Here is a 24,537-nt window from a genome sequence, read left to right on the forward strand (position 1 = left end):
TCAACAGAGTTCTTGATGTGATGGGGTGTGTTTCCAACAAGGGGAGCTAAAATACACACCAACGCTAAATGACTGTCAGCTACTACCACACCCAAGTTCAGCTCTGTGTCTGGATCTGTTCAGTGATTCATAAGATATTTTGCTAACAGTACACACAAACATTATCGCTTTGCCCTCAGTGGTGGGTGATAATTTGCAAACGGCATATTTTAAGGCCATTAAACTTATTTAATGTGCAGAGAAGTCCACCTGCACAGCTGAAGTTTTTGCCGAGCTCCACACCCTCATATATTAGCTGTCACTTTTTTCATATTTCTGGCACTATCTCGTAGAACGGCGTGGGTACATCGCTCGTCGTTTCCCCAGGCGTTCATCTTCTGTGGTCTGCTTCCCATGATACGCTGCACGAGATCTGCAGAACTGCTGGACAAGCAGCGCTGCACACTTTTAATCTGATTAAATCCACCCAGTGAGCACTGGGAATTACTAACGACATGTGCCAAATGTCAGAACTCCAAACGTCTGTAAAGACATCCGAATAAATACAATTTAGGTGGCACTTCAGCCTTTCTTTGAAAGGACAGGCCTACCTTGGCCAAATTTAATATTATAAACATTACTGTTCTATGAAAAAGTTACTTTTAGATTTTAGCTAGCATTGTGCTACTTTTAGCTTTAACAGTTTAATTTCAGCAGTCATTCAGCACTCAGCCTTCACTCTGCATCTTTGCAGGAACTGCAGTTTCTAAAGTTAAATTAGGGATTTAATTATTTCACAAACCACTGGAACTGCTGCCGTTCTCCACTCAGGGATCCCAAAACTGACCAATAAAATATCCCCCAATTAGAACCAACATTTGAGATGAAATTAGGACATCCGTTGATTGTTTAAATGCTGGAAATAATTTGATATCTTCACTCAAAGGTACATGGTCTGGTTTGGGAGAAAGCTGGGAATGAGCTCTCATTCAGTGAATATTGTTTGGATTTCTGAACCTGCAGTGGAATAATTTGAGTAAGAGAGAAAAGACATTGGTAGAAGTCGATGACAGATTCACAAGTTTAGGAATGATGCTGGTAACCGTCTACATCTGACACTCTTCTGCCTTTAGACATTTCAGAGACAAACTGTTGATTAACTCATCCAAGAAACAAACAAAGAGCTGAATGCTTCCTGATCCAAATCATTGGGGCAGTACTAAAATGTGTTGTGTACAAAATAAAAAGAGAAAGGCTGGTTCTGTGACTTTTAGAATCTTGTTGTTCTTACTCAGTGTTTGCAAACTCTTACCCGTTTCGGTTTGTTCAGAACTGGGGCTTGTGTTTGTATTTCTGTTCCTGTTTTGTGAGGAAAGGTTCCTCACGTCAGCTCAAGTAAAACCTGTTCCTTTTAAAAACTTGGCCAAAGTCAATATTTGAGCTGGATTTTTAGATGCTTGGTGTTTCTACTGTGAGTCAGTTAAACTGCTGTTCTGCAGGAGTTTGACCACCAGTTGTCTTAAAGTGTCGAATCTTATTGTCTTGTCCAAAGAAGACGTGCGTAAACTCACACAGAAAGAGCAGAAGAAGAGCCTTGGCAGTCATTTTCTTCAACATATTTTGTGATACAGAGGTTTGTTTTGGCTCAGGTAGCAGTGATGGAGAATGTTTTATAAAACCAGACTCTTCTTGATGACATTTACTTGAAAGGCTCTAAAATCTAAACTCATCCTACACTTGTGTGACTGTAACGTTAGCTTGTAATGTGATCTGCCGTTGCTCTCGTCCAGTTTGTTAACAGGTCATGGACTTTCTGTAACCCTATAGTCTGCTGTAGCCAAGGCGCCAGCCTCTGAAGCGAAGCCCTTCACTGTTTCGTCTTTGTGAAGCCAGACGCCCGAGCCACCCCCGGTTGTGTGTTTTCACTTGTTGGTAAGTCTTTCTTTTTCTCCTGAACTGAGCGGAGGTTAACGAGGATCACAGCGGATTGCTCTCTTTAAGCAAGCCGGAGCCCAAATAGTGGCTCCAGCTCGAGGTGTCTGAGGCGATTACCGTCACGCTCACTTTTTCACAGAGCGAGGTCTCTTCTCTTTCATGATCTCCCCCACCTTATAATCAAAACATCTGGCTTTGCATTTTATCTAACAAATAAGTTCATTTACGAGGTGAGGAGAAATGACGGATAATGAAAAAAAATGACCTTGACATGTTGTTCAGTTTAATCATAAAATGTCAAACTCAGTCTGGAAAACCAGTTCTCAGTTCTTCACGGCTGAGAAAATAATCACGATGCCATTCAGGTTAACTCAGACTTGTGTTTTAAACCTGGGTGTTTAAAGATATTCCAGTCAGAAAGAGTCAAACTGATGCTATAATCTGTCATGATGAGAAATGTTATTATTTGGAGGTTTAGCATACTTAAGACAAATATTATCCAACATTTCTCTGCTTCCTTTTGAGCCTTTTTGACAGTTTTATCACCCTCTGCTGAAGGTGGAGCAATGATGTTTTTGCCAGTGTGTGTTTGTGTCTCACAAACTAGAGGGCAGATTTAATGAAACTCTCAGAAATTAATCTTTGGATGAATAGTTACAACTTATCAAAGTTTGGAGTCGGTTCCTGTTAAAGGTGGCCACCAAAGCTAGGAGACTTTAGCAAACACAAAAAGGGTTTTAACTCAGTCAGTTTTACAAATATGGAGCTAAAGTTTGGTGTGGTGCTAACTGTGTCGTCATCAAGATCTCACAATATTGCATGAGGCTGTATACAGGTCATTTACGAGGTTTGACCAAAACAACTAAAACTCTGGCCTGTTAATGTTATTAACCTAATTTCTAACCTTAATTTCACTGTTGGACCTGCTTCTCACAGGAGAAAAATAGTTACTTAATCTGCTCATTATTTAATTATGGCTTTATTTGTCGTATCGTATCACATTTCTGCTTTTTAACTAATAGTAACCAATCAGTGGAGGCCTTTTACCTTTTAAAACTTGAGCTTTACTTTTAGAGTTTGAGTATGAATCTAAATGCTCCACAGCCTTGACAGAACTGACAATCTGTCCCATCATGCTTTGCTCTGTTATCTTCTTGCCATTTCCCCGCTCAGTTCATCACTAACATTGTCACCTACTGGCCCAGCTGCGTGCTGATTGGTTCGTTCCAACCGCCACATGAAGCCGTGAGGTTTTTTTTTAATGTGTTTGTATTAAGCGGTGTTGACATGTTGTTTTTACAGTGCTGGCTTACTGACACTGGTCTTTGAGGTCTTTGCTGGTTTCTGTCCTTTAGAAGAAGCTGCTGTGGGGAGAAAAACGAGCTCTGTGCAGCTGTACTTCCAGGTTTAATGAACCTTCGTTTTTTCTGCAACAGTAGAAATAGAAAAGAGAAACGGGACACACTCATACATACAGATGTGATTTTCTTGTCATATTGTGGCTTAAAACGTTTTCATCCTCAGGAGAGATTCATAAAATACAGTCTGTTAAAGAAATTGAAAAATGAGAATAACAAAGTTATTCTTGCATTGCACTGTTTGTGTTTTAGTTTGCCTTTTTAGGCATAGACTAGATAAAGTTTGTGGAATTTAACTTTTATACCATATATGCTCTAAAGTTTGTCTGATAATTAGTTTTATTCCTTCTTGTGCTTGAATTGTTTTTATTCTTCCAAAATGTTTGTTTTGGAAACATTTTCTGGAACAGAGCTGCACAACCATCCATTCTCTATTGTTTGTAGACCCGGAAAGCTGTGTTTTTATTGCATTTAGATTAATACCAGAAATCAGGAGTGCGCAGAAATGATGTAATAATTAAGTTTGTTTTTCTTTGAGCTCGATTCTGAGAAGAAGCTTGACTCCACTTTAAAGGCAGCTTTACATGATACTCATGACTGTGTTGAAGCTATACACAAGGATTTTGTCTCCCATCAACAAACAATAATATTCTAGCCTACGTCTGTGTGTCTGTTACCAAAGTATCCCATGAACCACTGGAAAGATTTTAATAAAACTTTCAGATAAACATCATTAGATATACCTCTAGAATTGATTAACTTTTGGAGCCAGTAAGATAACGGCCACAGCTAAGATAAAAATGACTATATCTCAGTCAGTTTGACAGATATTCAGCTAAAGTTTGATGTGGTAGTAGCTGAGAGTCATTCACTCCACAAACTCTGAGTGTGACATCTTGTGACATTGCATGAGGTTGCACATAACATAAGATTGTCTGAGTCCTAAACTCTGGCATGAGTGGTAGCGTGCATTCGTTTGAGGAATATTAGGCCTTTAATTGACAAATATGCACAAACTGGTCTGTTTGTCAGGGGTTTAAAAGCTTCTAAAGAATAAAAGTTGGTGCAAATTAGTCTGTAAACACAACAGAGTTTAGGTTTTTATATAAATAAGCTGTAAGATTATCCTCATTACAGTGACACCTGACATTGAGCTGTGTATATATATATCAAAAGTTTAAATCTTGGCTCCATGAGTTGAAGAATACTTGAGGTTTGGCTCAGACTTGGTCCAGAAGACATAAAAACATCTCTGAGTGACTAATTATTGCAACTGATCTAGCAGATGTGTTTTTGTAGCATTAAAAACAAATTAAATGTTTAAGATGAAGGAAAAACTGAGTGAAAGACTGCATTTAGTTACTGAAGTGAGACAAATGGAGTTTGAGACTCTGGGATGAAAATTTATAGTTGTTATCACTTCTGTTGATGCTTTTAAAGACACCCTGAAAGGCTGGAGCAACAAATGTGTCTCGGGTCTTTGTAGTCTTTCCAAAAAAAAGGTTGGCTCCGCTGTAGACCCTGTCAGGAAAAAATACATTTATATTATGAGAAATAATTCTACTTATTAAATTTAAAAAAATTATATATTTTATGTCAAGCATCACAAATGTTGGAACAACGTCGTGCTCTGTTTATGCAGCTGCAGGTGTCAGGTTTCAACCGTTTCGTGTGATGAAGTTACAACCTTCTTCTTGTGACTTTTACTGCGTTCTGCCTGACAAACTTGCTTTAGCTGCCGCCGCTTCGTTCTGCGTCTGTGTGTGATGAGACCAGGCGGCGTCTCTTTGTCAAACTAATTTCCTCCGGTCGTCACGCTCTCACACGGCGAGGAGAAGAAACGTTGCCACGAACAACCCAACCTAACACTCATTAACCGGAGAACTCGGTGAAGATCTAAACTGAGCCGTGGAAACGTTGGAGTTTAAATCAACTGTGACTTGTTTTTAATCACACTGTTGGCCTTTATTCTGTTGGGATTATTCATTCAAAAACAGAATGCTGTCAAAAACTTCAGTTTTATGAAAAATGTCCTGTGATAATCTATCTCAAATGGATTGATTTTATAGCTTTAGAGCGTTGCTGTGTTCTGCTGTAGTAAAGGAGCTGATTCGAAGGCAAAGCTCTCGATTTAGTGGTCCATCTGCGATCCAGTCCTCACCTATGGTCACAAGATATGGATCATGACCCAGAGAACGAGAGGGTGGCTGGGCTCAGCCTTAGCGATAAGGAGAGCTTTGAGTAAAGCCGCTGCTCCTCCTCATCGGAAGGAGTCAGCTGAGGTGGTTCGAATTAGAACGTCTTCCTTTGGATGTTTTCCAGGCATGACCCACTGAGAGGAGATCCTGAGGAAGACCCAGTATTTGCTAAAGGGATTATATATCCTCTCTGGCCTGGGGATCCATCAGTGTCCCTGAAGAGAAAGATGTCTGGGCGTCCCTCCTGGACGTGTCCCCACTCGATGAGCAGAAAAACATGGATGGATAAGAGTTGTTATCCTGAAGGTGTCAGGATCTTAAGGAACTTTTGATAACTACACTGCTTGATAAGTTTTTATTACAGAAGTCTTTTTTTTTTTTGATGTGGCATCTCACTGAGCTGCAATTGTTGGAAAACTAGTTGGTGTGAAAAAAATCCCTGAAAATCGTGAGAAAATACTTGAATTTTCCACTGCAGTCTGACCGAACTCTGAGTGTTTGGAACTAAGTCACTGTTGAGCCGCGAGCCCCTCATTTTGAGCCTATTTTTCCGTGCACGGCTTGCAAAACTGCACTCTTGCCCATTCAAATTATTGGTTGGCCACATCATACCCACCTTGGCTTGCTCTGAACGCCCCACATTTATTATTTAAGATAGGCAGCCAGATTTGGACCAGTTTTTTTTAATAGTTATTATTTATCATCAGCGTTATTTTTAGACTTGGACATGTTTTCTGTCAGAGGAGAGCTCTGTCAAAATACAGCTCTAGTCCTCTTGAGACAAGTTGGAGACGCCCACAAGGACTTTGTGAGTATTTTGAGAAAGAGGTTATATAAAAGTTTAATAATTTCAATATGTTCGAAACTCAAGCAGGACTGTGCGTCTCTGTGACTCACATGAGGAAGATGAGAACCCCGCAAAAGTTGTGAGACCTTCTGGAGATTCATGGATGATGAGAGACCACCTTTAACAGTACGGGGACGTTCCTTGTTCCTGTATTATTGTCCTGGGAAGGAGAACTAGCAGAAGAGGGTCATGATAGCGGGCAATGTTTGAACACAATATTTTAAACAAAAAGTTTAAGAAGGACCTGGACGGAGAGAGATTGGAAGGGAGGTAAAATTTCAGGCCGAAGTAAAGGACACAACATCTTAAATGTCAGTGGTCCTGTTGCGTTGATGCTAATTGCTGAAGAATCTAGTGTTTCTTGTTGGCTTGGCCCGATGTGCACACACATACACACACGCGCACACAACACACACAGTTGTATTTACTCTGTGTGACAGCAGGGCCCGGGGGGGCTTAGGTCCAGCCTCTAGCTGGTGACACTAATCCAAACAGGCTAAGCCAAATGAGGAGGAACGATAAACACACACACCGCTCTGCCTCTTCTAGCCGTCTGTGTTTTCGTGTCCTGTACTCTTTTGTCTTTCTCCACGTTAATGTTTAACTGCTCCTGTCAGAAAGTACAGGGTCTCACTGGTTCCTCACACCGAAGGTTTTAGTGATGGGGAACTCAAATTTCTGGAGTAAAGTTTTTAAACTTTAAAAAAAAAAAAGGTGTCAGCTTTAGTTAGATACTTGACAGGAAGTTATCGCCCACTGCCAAAAGGTGAAGGCAGATGATGGCTGTGCATCTGTCTGCCTGTTAACAAAATATCTCATGAACCACTGGACTATCTTCAATGGAAAGTAATCTTTGAATGTGCTTCTACAACTCATTAACTTTTGCAGTCAGTCCAGTTTAAAATAATCACCACAACTAATTGACTTTAGTCAACACAAGTGGTTAAAATCCAGACAGTTTTAGACACACTTAGCTAAAATTTGAAATATCTGAGTGGAGGTGTAAAGAGATCTTGTGGCACAAGATCTTGCAAGACTAAAATGTTTATTTATTTTTTCAAGAAAATGTATAAAAAATTTTGTCCCCTTGTAAAAATGAGTCTGACCCCCCTCTAAGGTCTGAAAAGAATCCATGAAAAACCAGACAGGAAAGATTTGAGATTCATCCAGTTGAGTTTGTAGAAAAAGAAGAAATTTTTCGTTTCATTCTTGTTGACCCAGGATCCCATCTCATCAACAACAATAAGTGTCTTGTTACACCCCTAATATCTTGTGAACCTGAACATAACGTTATCTTCGAGGTTCATCATTTTTATGGCACAAGATGACTTTAGTCTAAATGCATTTCTTCAAGGAATGCGAGGACTTCAGTTAAACTTTGTATTTAACCTGTTGACAGTTTTCTTCTGCTAAACTGAGATTAAATGTTTGCATCTTGACTTTTTAATCTGTGTGTAAAAGGCTATCTTTGGTCAGGAAGCATCCTGCTACACCCCGACTCTCTTACATAACTGTTAACACTTTTTATTCCTCTGAGTGGACTTATTATTTGCATATGTTGTGCGAGCGCAGCCAAATGTCCCGACTGTGTGCTCTCTGGAATAATGTTCCCAGCCTTCTGTTCTTATTAGGCAAATTTGAGGATATATTGCAGATGGAACTTTTTTTGTTGTTGTTCTTCATAGATCCCAGCTGTTCACTACAAACTCTCCTTTTTAGTATTATAATCAGGAAGGCAGTGAACAATGAACTCACTGTTTATTTTAACGGTACACCCACAGGTAAAAAGTGTAACATAATCAGATTACTGATTATAATTACCAGCCTCACAAGTTTTCAGACAGTATTTTTATGTTGGTTAGGATATATATCTTTTTATATATATCTAGGAATAAAGGAAGAGACTTTTTTTTAAAAGTCTTTAAAGATGTTTTATTTTTGAGGACTTTAAAGTAACTTCTATTTGCCACCTTACATGCCAAAGTTTAAAAATAAGACGTCGTGTGATCTATAAGTGCTCAGGGTGTGTGATGGGGATGACTCTCGGCTACTACCACACCATGTTTTAGCTCATTTTTGTGTTTTCTAAGGATACTTAACCATCTACAGTAGATGTACATCCAATAATTGCTAAGATTTGCTAACAGTCAGACACATTATCGCCCATTTTTTGCCAGTTTTTTCTTTGCCATGTTAGTCTTTAACATGACAGATCCTCTGTGTCCTTATTTGTGTTTATAATTCTTCCTCTCAGTGAATAAAGTTGATTCATCGTGTCAATAACATGCTGGTATTATAGACTGGTTTAGTTTTATCTGGTGCTTTAATCATCAGTCAGTAAAGATGCCTAAAACCCAACTGGGCTTGAAGTTCAATGCAGTTAGAATCGAATAGTTTGTAAAGTCCAAAAAAATGTTCCCAATATGTATTTTTTTCTTTTTTATATATAAACATGCTTTGTTTATACCCAAATATGACTGTGAATAATAAAAAACAACATTATTTTTTCTTAATATATTAAACCACCAGTTTTAATGAATTGAACTTTGTTTCTGTGTAATCAGATTTTAGGTCCAGATACAGATTTATCCATAAAGTTTTGATGCTTTTGCTCTGGAAAATCATTAATTAAGGATGTGATTTCAAATCATTAGGAATCCGTGAAGCTTTCTTGTTTCCATTGTTTTCAAAATGTGCACCCATAGCTGCTGAAATCTAATTTAATTTGAATTATAGATTGTTTTGTTTTTCTAATAGCATCATTTTTATCTTTAAGATTTCCAGTTGGTCACAGAATTTGAAGCCCAGCTTGGAAATCTCCTGCTGAAATGCACCTTTGGTACTTTTAAAGTTGACATGCACAAGCCTGCAGATCAACGTTCTGTCACAGAACCAGATGTTCTCCAGTTATGTGATATATCTTGGCAGGAAGTGTTTATGGACCTGTTGCTGCTTTGAACCTTTTGAGGTTTAGTTCATCAGAAGATTAATTACACCAACTTTTGATCATCTGAACTGTCAGCTCAGAAAAGGCACACGGGTCTTTCCCCAGATGCAGTCCATTAATTTTCACAGTTTGGGCGAGAGGTTGTAGTTTCTGCAGCTTGGAAACTGACTTTACAAGGAAGTGGAAATACCAGATACCTGCCAGGTGTGAAATGAAACGGTGGCTTCTGAACTAAAATATTTTCTTTAACGCTGTTTACCTGCTCACACCTGGATGGTGACAGGGTCAGGACGAAGCAAGGCAGACGTAGAAAAGACCTCAACAATTAACCCTTCCTCATCTGTTTTCAAACTTTTGATATCATGGGGGTCATAGTTGAAGATGGAGGTGTTGTGTTTAACCCTTAATGTTGTTATTGTTTCCAGCATGGTCAATATTCAGAGAGATAACCCAGCAGCAGCATACGAGGTGTGTTCAAACGGTCGCCTGTATTTTCTATAATTCCCACCAGTGATAAAAGAATCGCCGTCTCTGAACAGTAACACATTTTTTACCTTCTCCCTCCCTGCTTGGACATCCCGACTCCTCCCTCCTTTGATGAGAGCGCCGTCCTGTTGTGTTTTTTGCTACTTAGTAAATAAATTTAATGAGTCATCGGAAGCTCCCTGGTTTAGGCAATGAATAAGGTTGATATATGTTTGTTTTTATTCAGATTTTTTTTACTTTTTCAGGTTGATGACTGTTTTGAAAGACCACCACACACATTAGTCTCTTTACATTCATCTAACCTGCATTTTATTGATGAGTTTGTTCCAACTCCTACGAGTTAAATGAACCCACAGCAATAAAGAAACATGACGTTTCTGACAGCTAGTTATTCTTTTAAAGGCAAACGGATTCAAAGTAAAGCTTGAAGGTTCACATTTCTGCTTGTTGCCATCCCGATGATCACTGACTGGAAGTCGTGTGATGATTCATTATCCGAACTCGCGGGGCAAAATAGATTACAGCAATGAAAGCAACTGGACTGAGCAGAGTACAACACAGAACCCAGGCGGAGGAAAGAATCAGATAATGTGAGCGGGAAACAAATTTCACCGAGACAGCTGAGCAGAGTAGGACCTAAGTAGAGTTGAACCAAATGCACTTTAACAAGCCTGCCTAGGACAAAAAGAGCGGAGCGGCTCGGCACAGAGCTGTGCAGCGCTGAGAGGCACATTAAACTTTATATTCTTGCCCCTCTAGCAGCCGTGCATCAGCCACGGTTCACAAATCACTCTCCCCCTCGGTGATACACTCCAACAGATAATCTAACCAGTTTCCAAGCTCACAGACTTTGCTCAGAGATTATATTTTTTTGCAGCTTTTCTCCCTTGAATGTCTCTGTGTGAGCCTATAGGGAGCTTGAGGAGAGAGGAGAAGAAAGAAATAGTCTTACTTATATATGAAAAATGACTTTCAGTGTCTTGATAAAGTCATTGTTGGATTATATAGTCATACCAGAGGATGGGGGGCTGTTAAGGAGCAATTTAAAGCTGAAATGTGTCGTTGTAATTGTTAATTAAGGACTTTTTGTCAAAACATATCACTTTAAAAGGGACTAAAAAGTAAATATTCTGTTTCTAAAAGAATATTTTTGTGTGTCTGAGGTCACTGATAACTCAAGATTTGAAAATATGTCCTTCATTTGCATGAAATCAGAAACTGAGCAGAAATCCTGATTTAGCCTCTGGATCAGTATTGTGTGAATGCTGAGTTTGGTGCGATGACTTTTGGTTTTTGTCACTTTTATAGTTTTTAAAATATTTAACTTTTTATTGACAAATATTTTCCCTGTTAATTCCTTAAAAAAATAATTTTTTTGCATGCTTTAGCTTTAACAAGTCAGCAGTCATTCACCTTTAGCTTCTTTCTCATTCATATTAAGTCATTTGTATAACTTTTAAAATCTCATGAAAGTGAACAATGTTTCGGGGAAGTGTGTTGGAGCCTTTCTGTGTGGAGTGAAGACTTGTTCATCCTGAAAAGTTCACCTCTAACAGGTGTGTTTTATTGTGTTTTGGGCAAGCTGGGTAATTATGTACATTTCTGAACGCAAATATGTCTGCCCTGCAGGATGTGGGATTAAAGGATCTTTAGTTTGTAGCTTATCCCACTTGAAGTGGTGTTGAGGGGCTGTTCTGTGTGTGTGTGTGTGGCCATGTATTTGATACATTGTAGGGACAATTTTCCTAACATATACTACCTTGTGAGGACCAACTGCTCCTTGTGGGGACCAACTGAAATGATGTTTTTGGGTTAGGGGTTAGGTTTAGGACTAAGGTGTGAATTGAGTTTAGGTTTGGTTTAGGGTTAGCTATGTACTGGTAATGGTCAGGATTAGGCTGTAGTTAGGGTGTAGAAATGAATGGAAGTCAATGGAAAGTCCCTGCAAAGATAGAGAGACATAACATGTGTGTGTGTGTGAGGAAGGCTCTGCAGAAAGCTGCTAATCTGCTGTGCATTGTTGTCATCGACTGCTCTGTGAAAACGTGTTTGGCTGCTTCCTTGGTTGACACGTTGCTCTGGAACGAGTGGACAGTCCTGTGGGTTTCAGAATAAGGGTGCGGGGGGGCAGATTCTACAAATTCTACAAATCAAGCAACTGCAACCTTAGAGTTGTTTAACTTCAGGAGCTGTAAAAGCGGCTTCAGTCGAAGCACCATTTTGACTCAGAAGAAAGGCGGATGTAAGCAACACTTTTTCAGTATGGCGTGTTTAACAAACTAGTTTTTCAGGAGTGTGATCTTTATGAGAACTGATGCTGCTGTTTGTGAGCCAACACATGATGACAGATGGAAAGACATTCTGATTTATTCTCATGTGCTGGAAGTTTGTTTTTCATCCTTGTTTACAGATGAACAAATCGCTTTTTGATCTCCTGTTTTTGACAACATATAAATGTAGTAAAAACACATTTAATGGCCCAATATAGGACATTTTAAGCCATAAGTCATTTTGTATGTTCCAATACAACCATGCAATTATAATCTAATGAGAAGTGCCCCTGAATCTGTGTAAATTTAATTCCTTGCTCTTGTTTTTGTTTTTTGCATTAGACCTTACTTTTGGTTTTGTTTCAGATTTGATTCTGCTGTTTTGCACTCAACTAATAGCATTTTTAGACCAATTTTTAGGACAAATTCAACTACAAGGAATGGAATTTAACAATGTCAAGGGCTTTGGTTAATCATAATCTCTGATAAACATTGTTTTTCTTAAAAAAAACATTGATGTGTTGTTGTCTCTTTGTATTTCTGTTTTGGTGCTTTAGTCTCCTTTTGTCTTTATGTAAGAAGCTGTTAGTAAATGGGTCTTAAATGTTTTTATTTTATGCCTAAGGGTGGCACATTGAGCCAAAACTGGTCTGTCCACGTGTGCTTGGTATCATATCTGGGAAAGGCTCATGGGAAACCTTTAGCAGATTAAAATTAAAAAAAAAAGACTTAACATTTCTGTGACTGTGAGAAATGTATTTTAAATCTCAAAGGAACCCAGAGACACAGCCACCAGGACACTTCTTACCTTCCTGGTTGGACAGACGGTGGACGAGTTTGTCGGTCTTTGCAGTTCGCCCTGCCAGCTCAGCGCATTCATGCAGTCTCACTAGAAAACCTAATTTCAATGCTCACACACACACACACTGTAAAGACAAAGGCGATGTTCTGTGGAGGTCAACTGGTGTCACCGTGCTGTTAAACAGACTCAGTCTGTCGTTGCAGCTGAATGGTGCCGTCACCCTCAGTCCCAACAAGGCTCATAATGTTGATGCATTTATGATTATAATGAAATTACGAGGCTTTTCCTAATTGCACCCATTGCTATTTATGCTCACTAATGCACCATTAAATGCTTTGGCTGAGAAATCATGGCAGCAGCATGTAACTGGGATTCTACGAGCTGTGTTTTATGCTTATTGTCAGCATGAGCCATGATGATGAAGTGGAAGTTGGTGTTAATGTGGATGAACATTAGTCTGCTCTGTGGGGGGTTTATTCTCTCGGGGCACTGGCAGATTACATCACCGCCCTTCCTCTTGTTTTGTGCGTGTTGTCTTTTTGTTAGTAAGTCGTTCTGACAGCATGGCAGAGGGATGAGGGGCTTGAAGGAGCCATGACAGAACGGGGTGGGTGCCAGGCGGTAAGCGGATGACAGGGAGGACTACGAGCAGGGCGAAATTCAGGAAGAGTCAGTCCTGCTTTTAGGAATAAAAATCTGTGCTGATGGGGTTTTATGAGACTGCTGGTGTTTTTCCTTCAGGTTACGTGGAGCCAGCAGTCGTGTTATTTTAAGAAATGTTTAAAATCAACAGTTTTAGGAAAGTATTGCTTGATAAAATTAAAGTGACATTTGGAAGGGGGTGATCTTTCTGCTTTTCCTGTCTGTGTCTAGTAAAAAGAATTTAAGCAGGAAAACTGAAGCGATACCCATTCATTATAGAGCTGATTTTTGGTTTTAATAAGACATTAGTGATTTTTCTTTGACCTTCTACAGCCTTCTGACATGCACTCTTGTTAATATCTGCTCTTAGTTTTTCCAAAGTCAAGACTGGTGAACAACGGTGCCTGTTTTAAATTCAATATTAAAAGGTATTTGAATTTTTTTGCTTTTAATTCAGTACGAGGGCTCCTTTGTTATAATTGTAAATATTTTTTTGCTTGTATGAATTTTATGTTTCAGAGTCTTTGGTGGATAAATGTTTTTAAATATGCTTTATAATTTAACAAGACTAATTTATTCTTGGCTTGAAATGTTGTTTCTTTGTTTGGATTCTTTGGTCAGTTTTAGAGAAACATGTTGTTATGACGAGTTCTTACAAATATAACTAAACAAGGTTGTTGTCCAGGTTTATTGGGTTCATAAATATTTTACTGTCGTGAACAGTCTTGTGTCACTGTACTACCTTTTAATAAGAAGATAAAGAAAAACTACAGTCATTGTTTTTGTGTTTTTATATATATATAATAGTTTATGTTTAATATACTCCATTTCAGTATAATTTTATTTAACGCACTTCTCTTTATTTGTGTTTCAAACCAGAAAACTGCAGATCTGATGCTTCCTGCCGTCACCATGGAAACGGAGGCCAGTCACATGCTGGAGGCGGCGCTGGAGCAGATGGACGACATCATCGCAGGTAGAAGTCACCTGCAGCAGGTGTTCTCTGTGTGAAAAGGAGAGCTGCGTTGTTTAGGTGAACCCTCGGGGCTGCGGGGGAGTGAAAGTCGACGTGTGTCGTGTGGTTTTCAGCATCCTGAATCACGTTTCTGACAAGGATGAAACAGCTCAGAGAACGAGTGTCCAGTTATAAAATGTGCTACAGGATGTATTATTGCTAAATGTCTTTAAATGCCACAAGAATATATCATCACACAGCTTTGTCTAACAAGCCAAAAAATTCTAAATAATCTTTTTAACTTAAATTTATTTGATAAAAAGGAGCAAAGCCTCATTGTGACAATCATCTGAGATGCTGGATAGAGCTTTAAACACGTCCAGATGCTTTTAGAACTGGCCTGTAATTTACTGATTAATTAAATGCATTTTTATTTATTTTACAAAAAAAACACAAATTCAGAATCAAATTGCAGAGGCAGAATATGTTAAATTTAGATAAAACGAGGCATATTTTTACTCAAGAGAAGTTTTGACCTCATTATTATTTGAAATATACATTTTTAGAACATTTTTGTGAAATCGTAGTTTTATTTTGAAATTATAGATTATAGTTACAACTTTCTTTTTTTAAATTATTAGCCTCTGATTGTATTAGAGTCAACATAGCTGAAGTTTATTTATATAAAAGTGAATACAGCAAAGGGCTGCAGTGAATTTCTAAGCCAATACAATGAAAAACATAAATTGTGAAATGGAATGTGACACAATAATTAATTTTGTTTCGCAATACTATGATTAAATTTCCATTGAAAATTAAAATTCAGCCATTAGTTCAGTGCTGCTCTGTGTCTAATTTAAAAAATACAGACAGAGAATTTAGACAAAAACATCAAATTTGACAGCAGGTTCGTGTTACAGTTGCTTCATTTGTCTCTGAGCTTTTATATGTATAAAAGCACTGTTTGCTGTTTCCTCTCAGCCTTGGATTTTAAAGATTAGACTAAAAGTAGAGTAAATGTTTAATGTTATCCATCACCGTGATGTGGGAACAAAAAGAGTGTCTGTTCTGTAACAGAAGGAGATAAAGGGTCACATGGTGCCTCTAAATACCAAAGGTAGATAATTGATTTTTTTTAGTGCACATAAGGACACAAAAGTAATCCAACTTTGTGCATTACTGCATCTTTTTGTGCACGTAAAATCAGCCTCACAACTTATCTGATTATATAGTTCTTTTTATCTTTATCTACTGACTTTTTTTTGGTAAATTTACTTTTTTTTTGTTTGTTTCTGCTTTGCTTCCACGTGGAAACAATGTTTTAAAAACCCCAAAAATGGCATTTTCTTGAAAACTGGCTAAAGTGAAAAAAGTTTGAAACCCCACTCTTGTATTTTTGTGTAGACAGCCTAACTTATGACCTGAAAATGATGATGTGATAACTCACAACACGAGCTCTGGCTCTTGGCCTCTTCTTCTTCTTCTTCTTTGGTTTACATTTTGCACCCAGACTGCGAGCTTAATGTTCTCCACGCCTTGTTTCCTGTTTTTGGTGAATTTTTGAGGCAGCCACATACAAGCCTGACATACTCTCTATATCGTTTTAGATTATTTTTGTTAAATGAAGACATTTGTTTACGGGGATATTTTTAGAAACAACAAATAAAAACATTGTTTTGGAAAAGTTGTGTTTCCGTGTATTACACAAATGAATTGAATGAGCCAGAGATCATTTTTCACTCATCCTGTAAAATGATTTAGCTGTATTTACAATTGACATGAACAATTCTTTTTTTTAAAAAAAGGAAGTTTTCAGAAAAATAGGGTTTTTAGTTATTCTGCTGCTGCTGTTTGACAAAATCCTGCTGAGCTCCCTGAGTGCTCGGAGCTCGCCGTTTCCGCTCCCTCTGACCACAAATAGAAATACATTAAAAATCCCATTAGTGATAAGATCAGCCAATCATTAACAAGGAAATTAGAGCCACTTATCACCAGAATTCAGATATGTTGGCCGTGTTATATTCACGATCCAGAAAGGTTTTTGGGGGTAAGCGTTTTGGCGGATATTAATGTGAAAGCTCCTGATTGTTGTTGATCTTTACAGCGGGACGTAAATATTAGTGGCGCAGACGTTGGCTTTGATTCCTGAATGTCTAACCGCACCCATATTTAATGTATTGACACTTAGAGGAAAATTCTGAGGTGTCTTGTGCTCCTCACAGCAAAACTTGGGTCTAATAATCGATTTTGACTGAGGCAGGAGAGCTTTCCCTCCTGAAACTGGAAGATTTTTCATTTTAACTGTAAAAGAAAACAGACGGACAGTTTCTGGACAGGACCCAAACTCTATTCTCCCACTTGTTTGGGTTGCAGAAGTATTCATGCACGTTTCTAGCATTTATTCGGTTTTGTTGCCTTTTAAACCTGGATTCACCCCCTTTTTACTTTAAACTCCCTGTCATTTTGTTTAGTTGCCACTTAAAAATTTAAATAAGATCCACCTGTGGACAGTCTAAGTCAGGGGTGTCCAATCCTGGTCCTCAGGGCCACCATCCTGCATGTTTTACTTGTTCCTCTGCTCCAACACGCCTGATTTGAATCAATGGGTGATTAACAGGCTTCTGCAGAACATAAAGAGGTGATTTAACCTCTGAATCAGGTGTGTTGGATCAGAGAAACAAGGAAAACCTGCAGGATGGTGGCCCTGAGGACCAGGATTGGACACCACTGGTCTGTGTATCAACAGACATGAAGAATAGGCCTAACATGTTCAGTTTATTTCAATAACATTTTTAAAAACAGCTCTTGTTGACCAAAAGCATTGCAGGTGAAAACTAAAGATAAAAAATTACAGATAGATAAATAAAATACATTTGCACAGTAAAACCAATAAAAGTAAAAATCAACTAAAAACAAAGAAAAATCCAGATGTTCTGCTCAAGTAGAACTAAAAGCCATTGAAAACCAGTGGGGATTTAAAATGATTGATAGTCTGAGCAGCTCCAGTTTCCAAAGGTAGACTGCTCCACGGCGGAGGAAGCTCTGCCGCCTCCAGGTTTGAGTCTGGATCTGGAGCTGGTTGGTGGATCTCTGCTGGATAAGGTGGTGCCGAACCATTAAGGCTTTTTAAAAACAATCAGTAACATTTTAAATTGGATCCTGAGATGAACAGGGAGGCAGTGAAGGCAGGACAGCACAGGTGTGATGCGGTCATGTTTCTTCTTTCCCGACAGAAGACGAGCTGCTGCGTTTTTCACATTTTACAGGCGCCTCAGCGTTGACTTATTAGGACCAATAAAAGGGGAATTACAAGAATTGTTGGGGAAAACGTCCTCTTTTATGTTTCCTCTCCATCTTCAGGTTGCTGCGTTCTGTTATTGTCTGGTCTTTCTGCTTCAATGTGCTTGAATTGATCATTTATCTTCTAGTTTTAGTTTTACAAATAAAGGTTTTGAACAGAAAATCTCCACAGTTTGACACAGTTACATTTCTGTCATTTCTTAGTTTAAAACTCTGGCATGAAAGGGCGACAGGCCTTACCCATTCTTTAATCACTTTTATCATTAGTGATATCTTTTTTTAATTTATTTTCATGAAAGCAACATAAAAAATCATGATACAATCTGATGTTTCTCAATTTGGTACCTCATTTATTGTGTAAAGGCATTGTAAACTGTGGATGTTTCATTGAGCCATGATTGTTTGAGTGGATCCAGATGTTTGTTATTGTGTGTGTGTGTGTCTGGGCAGTGATCCAGGTGACACATGAACATGTTGGAAAGTTTCAGGAGGATGGATTTCTCTGACTATAATCTCAGTTTCAGTCTTTGGTTTCTTGTAAATACGCTGCTAATGTCCATCACGTTCCAGCTTTATTCTATTTTTGTCAGATTTTAGTTTTTAACAAAGGTTTTGTGAACAAGTGAGCTGCTCTCGTCTCTTGTTAGGTTCGAAAGCAGCAGCGATGGAGTTTTCCAGCAGCATGTATGAGCTGGGTTCTCCGGTCAGCGCCGGCCCGCTGCAGGTGGTCCAGTTGGCCGAGGACCTCCGGCTGGCGTTGGAGCTTCAGCCCAACCAGGAGGAGAGAGACGGGCTCAGAGCTCAGCTGCCTCCAGAAACGGCTCAGGCTCTCATCGACTGGCTGCAGATTGGAACTGTGAGTACATCATGTGGGTTTTTTTACTGTCATCGAGTCGTTTCACTGAAGCCGAAACGCTGGAAGGGCTGCTGTTGTTTTAACCCCTCATAGATGTTCCTTTAGTGGCTTCAAGTCTGCAGCCTTCTGCAAACTTTGCTTTGGATAAAAAAAATAAAAGGTGCACCATAGAGTTAGTGAAGATTCTTTAAAATGCATTTTTACATCAAATGCATAACAAAGGTCTCATTTATGTATTTTTTTATCTATCTTAGCTTAAAGTGAATTTTCTCATGGATTAGTATGTCAGACAGCTGCATAAATAAAATGCAGAGCAGGTTAACAAGCTATGACCTCAACAGTAAAACTGAAGGCTGAATTTTAAACACGTTCTGGTGAAATCTTGGAGCATTTTCAGCTGATTCTGGTGCTGAAATGATGGGAAGCTGGAGTTAATTTACATTAACTGATCTAATGAGTTGTGTCATTCTGCTGCAGATCATTCAAGCACATATTTGCAAACCATTTATAGGGATAAGCTGCTAAAATTATCGTTTCTTTTTGTGATATTACAAATGAAAGTAACTCAGGTTCGTGTTGTTTTAGTCAGAGTTGTAAGGAGCCGCAGATTGAGGACCGCTGCCATAGAAGAACGTCTCTTAATGCTGTAGAAATGTTTAATGTGGTGTTTTATCATCTTATTTATCAGGTTTTAGAGCACAGAGTGGCCTCAGTGGGTCAAAGCAGGTTAGCTGAGGAGCTGATGGAGCAGAGGAATTTAGCTGTTGTGCTCCAGGACAGCTAGTCTCGGCTGCGCAGCGTTAGCACGTCTCTGTGAGGACGAACTCAGAACTCGTGGCCTCTCTCTCGTCTTACGTCCTAACTTTCTTGCTGCGTTTTGACTCCTAAAACATAAAGGATTTCTGCAAAATGCACGTTCTGTATTCAGTCTGAAAACTAAAACATTAATTCAGATGTGTGCATCTTATTAAATTAAACCAGAACCAGATTAAATTTATGTTGCACAAGTGAATTAATTTCACATCGTGCATAATGAACTATTTATTGTTTCGACCCAAAGCCAAAGGTGGATAATAATGTTTGTATTGCTGTCTGTTACCAAATTATCAGGAAATATTAATCGAATGAACATCGACAGCTGATTAACTTTTGGAGTCTATGCATTTCAAAATAACCAACACAAGAATGACCCAAAACTCAGTCAGTTTTACAGATATTTAACTAAAATTTGATCTCATTCACAACTAAGTTTGATATTTCACAATATTACATGAGATTGTGCATAATGTTGCTGTCTGGGTTTTATCAAAACAGAAAACTTCTCAGCACAAGATTATCTAAAGTCTAAAAGGCTGCATTCCTTTAAGGAAGGTTTGGCCTTTAATTATTTAATGTTAGATAGAAACATATTGTCTTTATGGTGGAAAATTACCTTTGCAGGTTTTGTTCGTGCAAACAACTTTACTAAAAAGACATAAAAAATTAAAATCGTAACGTTTTTGAAGAAAGTTCTGAACGGTTCACTCCTGCAGTGATCGTTCATGTTTAACACTCGGACACCCTGCTGAAACAGAGTTAGTGTTTTATTCGTGAACGAAGGAGGGGAGAAAACAAGCGGAGGGTGTTGAAACGCTTTAAGTTTTCCTCAGAGACACCATTACAACCGGATTATTATCAACTTCCTGCGCGGCGTTCCCTCCCTCACACGCCTGTCCTTCTGTCCGGCGTGGCCTCTCAGTCGTTAGGACGTCAGCGTTTACTCCTCATTCTCCCCCTTTTTCCCCCTCTTCACTCTTTCTAACACACTGCATGGAAAGCCTGCCTTCTGCTTTCGCATGCAAGTCTGTTTTCTAAATGTAAATGAGGCAGCTTCTTTCTTTTTTTTTAATTTAAGCAGCGAGGTCTTTGTCAAGAGGACTGGACTTCTCGTGGTTTGTTAAAACAAGGTAAGCTCCAAATGCTCCAAAAAGCTTAAAGTTCTCAGCTTTAATGCTTGAAAATATAACTGGCTCTGAGATTTACTATGCAGGTAAAGTTTTTGTTGCCTTTCTGAAAGTTCTGAGTCCATTCAGTGCTGGTTTTCCTAACGTGCAGCTGGTTGTTTGTTGCTGCTGCAGAGCTTTTGTCCTGCAGAGGCTGCTGTTTTCTGCACAGAGAGCGGAGCCAAGTTCCTCTCACAGAAAAGAGGAGCTGGATCTTAAATCTCACTCAGCAGCTTTTTAAGTCTCAACAGCAGATGTCTCACATGTTGCTTCCATTCATGGCCTCCTCCTTTTGTTCTCTTGTTGAGTTTTGATTGGAGTTCTTTCTGCTCTTTTTCAGTTTCGCTCTAAAAGTTGGAATTTTAATTAGGTTGTTTTGTTTTGTAATTTACCTAATTGTCCTGAGGAGATTATGTTGACAATAAAGGTCCATTTTAAAGGCCTGGCATCCCCTGATGAATGCATATCACCCGCCACCTTTCATGTGTTTAAACTAAAATCATCTTACACCGAGAAAGAAAAGAGTCTTAGCTGTTTTTTAAATTTTGTACGTGACTTTATCCGTGATGTTGTGAAATAACTTGAGACGTTTTAGCACTCAGAGAATGTGTTTGTGATGACTCTCAGCTACTGCCTTGCCAAAATTAGCTCAATATCTGTAAAATTAACTCAGTCCAGTGATTCATGAGACATTTTGGAAACAAATAGACACACAAACACAGAGACACAGGCAGAAACATTATCATCCGCCTCTGTGTTTCAGCAACAGGCAATAAGGATCAGTTACGTTTTCGGTTAACTGCTTCATTATTTCATTTTTTTTTCTCATCTATCTGCAACTTATATCACTCCATTTGCACACTGCCTCGAATTCATCTTTTTTCAAGCCAAAAACACACAAAGGATGCAGATCAGAACAAACTGACCCAAACTACGAGAGGATGGAGTTAGGAGGATCCAAAAACGTCTCCATCAGTTGTTTTCTGCTCGTGTTGAAATGTTTAAAGCAGATGATTAAAAAGTCGTGCAGAAAGTCGAGCCCGCTTGGTGTCTCTTCCTGCCCAACTTCTCCTGCTGACCTAAAAAAAACCAGGATCAAATGTGGTTCTGCGTCACAATCGTTCTGCTCCCCGCGGGCGTCTCTCCAGGGAGGACTTCACTCAGAAACACATGTAAACACAGGAAGGATTGTCCTGAAACTTCCACTCATTACTTCTGCCCTGAGATAAGATCGTGTTCCACTTTTTAATATAACCGGAGAGCAGTTTCTCAAACCAGCACGTTCTGATCTGAACTTTGACCCGTTTGCATTAAGTTTTACTCTTACAAATCCAGTTGATTGAACGATATTGTCATTTATTGTTAGTCGACGCCAAAAGGCAAAGGTGTGGCTGTCTGTTAGCAAGATATCTGATGAATCATTGGGGAAATGTTAATAAAACTTGCAGAAAGTAATCATTGGATTGATCGACTACAACTGATTAACTCCTGGAATTAAACCAAGTCAAGATGGACGCCACAGCCAACTGCATTTCTCAGATAAGATGATCTTAGTTTAAATTTCTCACATGAAAGCTGGCGGGTGATATGCATTCATTATGTTCTAACTCTAACCCTTACACTGATGAATGAAAATTGATTTTTATTTCCACAATCGCTTTGTTCATGCACCAAACTGAGGGACAGAAATAGCTGCGCTCTGAAACCTATTGTTGTGTGTTTGTAAATAAACGTGTCATCCAGACAAACGGCTGACATCGTTATGGTGAGTGCGTGCGTAAAATATACAGGAAATGGGACCCTGAGCTAATGGGTTGAAACATAAAAATAATCTGATACACAGATGGGGGTGGACTGAAGAGGGTCCTGTGAAATATTTGTTTTTGAAGTCTTGCAGCACCGTGAATGTAACTTCATTAAGAGAAGAGAGAAATCAACCTGGTGTTTGCTCATGTTTTACAGTTTTGTTCAGTTTTCTGGCTTCAGATGGGCGAAAAACTTAGACAGAACGGAGAAGAAAACCCTCCCACTAACCCCCTCCTCTCTGGACTTGGCTGTCAGATGGGCCTAAAGCAGAACGAGGGGGAGATAGAGGGGAAGCAACTCTAAAGTGAAGAAAGAAAAGTAGACAGAGGCGGTGAGTGTCCTATGAAAGGAGGGATAAATCAGCTGGAAACTGAAGAATAAAGAGGAGTGTTTGTAAGGAGGGAAAGAAACGAGTGAGTCGAGAGGGAAAGGAAGGAGACTGAGGAGGAGGAGGGGGGAGTTGTCCCCTCTCAGAAGGCAGAGACATCATAAAAACCCTCCTCCACAGCTGTTAACATCGCGCTCACGCAAACTTACATGACAGAAGTCTTACGCAGCAGCAAATCTGACAGAGGCGAAGAAAAACAGAAAGACAGCGATGGGCTGGGAGCATGGAGACTCCCATTGATTTCTACAGGCACTTCTCCTGGCTCAAAAAGGTGAGAGATGGTTTCCTTTTACATTTGGGATCTTCATGTCTGTCCATGTTGCACATTCCTTCCACTGGATTATTGCCTGAAAGGAGAAGTTTTGCTGGATACAAAAAGGAAAAGTGGTGTTTGGAGGGAAACCATCCACTCCTCTCCCCTCGTTAGATCTTATTTCTTAGGTCTTATTTCCTGACTACAGTCTCTTTTCTGATGTAATTTCCTTTATAGCTCAGGAGCTGAGCTGCATCTGGAGTTCTTGTGTTATCAGATCAGGAGAATGATCTGTCAGCTGATGGCCGTTTGACAAAGCAGCGGCTGATCTCGCAGGATTTAATCAGAGGAAGACTGTGCCATGTGAGATTTCCTCAGTGGTTGAGAAATCTCATTGTGTTTTTAATTAATAGAAGATTTAGTCTCGAGTTTAATCTACGTGTTGTCATGACTTGAGTGATAATCAGTTTTTGTTGATGTAAATCAGCGTCCTGCCTGATCCGTCTCACTTTATTTAATTGCTTTAAACTGACATTTAAGTTCCTGAAATATTTGCTAACTTCCACCGATCATTCTCAAACCTTCAGTCGTAATTTTCGCCCGCCGCTGAAGGGGAAAGAGAGGCCAGAATATTTTTGCCCATGTCTTTGTTTGTCTGTACTCTTAGCAAAATATAACTTACAGAAAGGAATCCCTGGCTGCACTTCTACGACTGTTGTCAGCTCGATCCAAGATGGCCACCACAGCCAACTGACCTTATGACTTTAACCCAGCTCAGTTCGTAGCTCAGAGTCGTTCACATCACATCACATCACACGAAACACTAACAGATTGTTAAAAACATCAAAATATCACAAGAGATCATGCATGAAGTTATTTTTAAAGTCTCTACTTTCTTAACATAAAATGATGATCTTCGTCTAAAACTTGCGGGTGATATGCATGCTTTGAAGGAATTCTAGACCTTTTTGATATTAGGGAAAACATGGATTTGAAAATATAAAATCCAAAATTTCATCCTAACCTGTTCAAAAAGAGCAGTAGAAGCATACGTTTTTAAAATATTAACCTTTTCTCCTATTGTCAAAATGATGAGTTGACTTCTGTTTTTCTTTAATGTAACTGGGAAAAGGTAACTGATATTTCTATATAAATGATTTGACATAATACATCTAAAACCAAGGTTAATTTATTTAATCTTTAATAAATATTGATCGTGATTGGCACTTGGCTAGGACCAAATTTTTAATTTTTGCCCCCTCGTGTCACTGGGTTTGACCCCCCTGCTGTACGTATACACATTAATATTCACATACAGTAGATGCTGCACATGCATACATATAAGCATGCAGACATGCATATTTACACATACAAGTAAGCACATATATATATTTATACATGCATAAACACACCTAAATGCACCCTCATATTGTTACCGGGTCAGAACTCCCACTTCCTCCTTGTGCTTCATAAAAAAACATATTTTTGCACCACTTTTTAAACAAACAAATGAATGATCTGTTCAACCTGGAT

At 39.0% G+C, this 24,537-nt stretch overlaps 1 protein-coding gene and 1 long non-coding RNA gene across 3 annotated transcripts in view; one reads left to right on the forward strand and one right to left on the reverse strand.

Moving 5' to 3' along the window:
* Positions 1-24,537, forward strand: part of ppfibp2b (PPFIA binding protein 2b) — a 69,035-nt gene that overhangs the window by 6,849 nt on the left and 37,649 nt on the right. For both annotated transcript variants that reach the window (XM_037978449.1, XM_037978448.1), the window contains exons 2-3: positions 14,344-14,440; positions 18,367-18,575. In XM_037978449.1, the coding sequence (XP_037834377.1) occupies positions 14,359-14,440; positions 18,367-18,575 (291 nt within the window). In that variant the 5' untranslated portion in view covers positions 14,344-14,358. The remainder of the gene's footprint in view (positions 1-14,343; positions 14,441-18,366; positions 18,576-24,537) is intronic.
* Positions 18,405-23,210, reverse strand: LOC119617481. The gene is made up of 2 exons (XR_005233780.1): positions 22,901-23,210; positions 18,405-18,713 (listed from the first exon to the last, which is right to left on the reverse strand). It is a non-coding gene; the product is annotated as an uncharacterized LOC119617481 (long non-coding RNA).

The sequence above is a fragment of the Kryptolebias marmoratus genome, linkage group LG11 (genome assembly GCF_001649575.2).
Source record: "Kryptolebias marmoratus isolate JLee-2015 linkage group LG11, ASM164957v2, whole genome shotgun sequence".
Taxonomy (NCBI): Eukaryota; Metazoa; Chordata; class Actinopteri; order Cyprinodontiformes; family Rivulidae; genus Kryptolebias; species Kryptolebias marmoratus.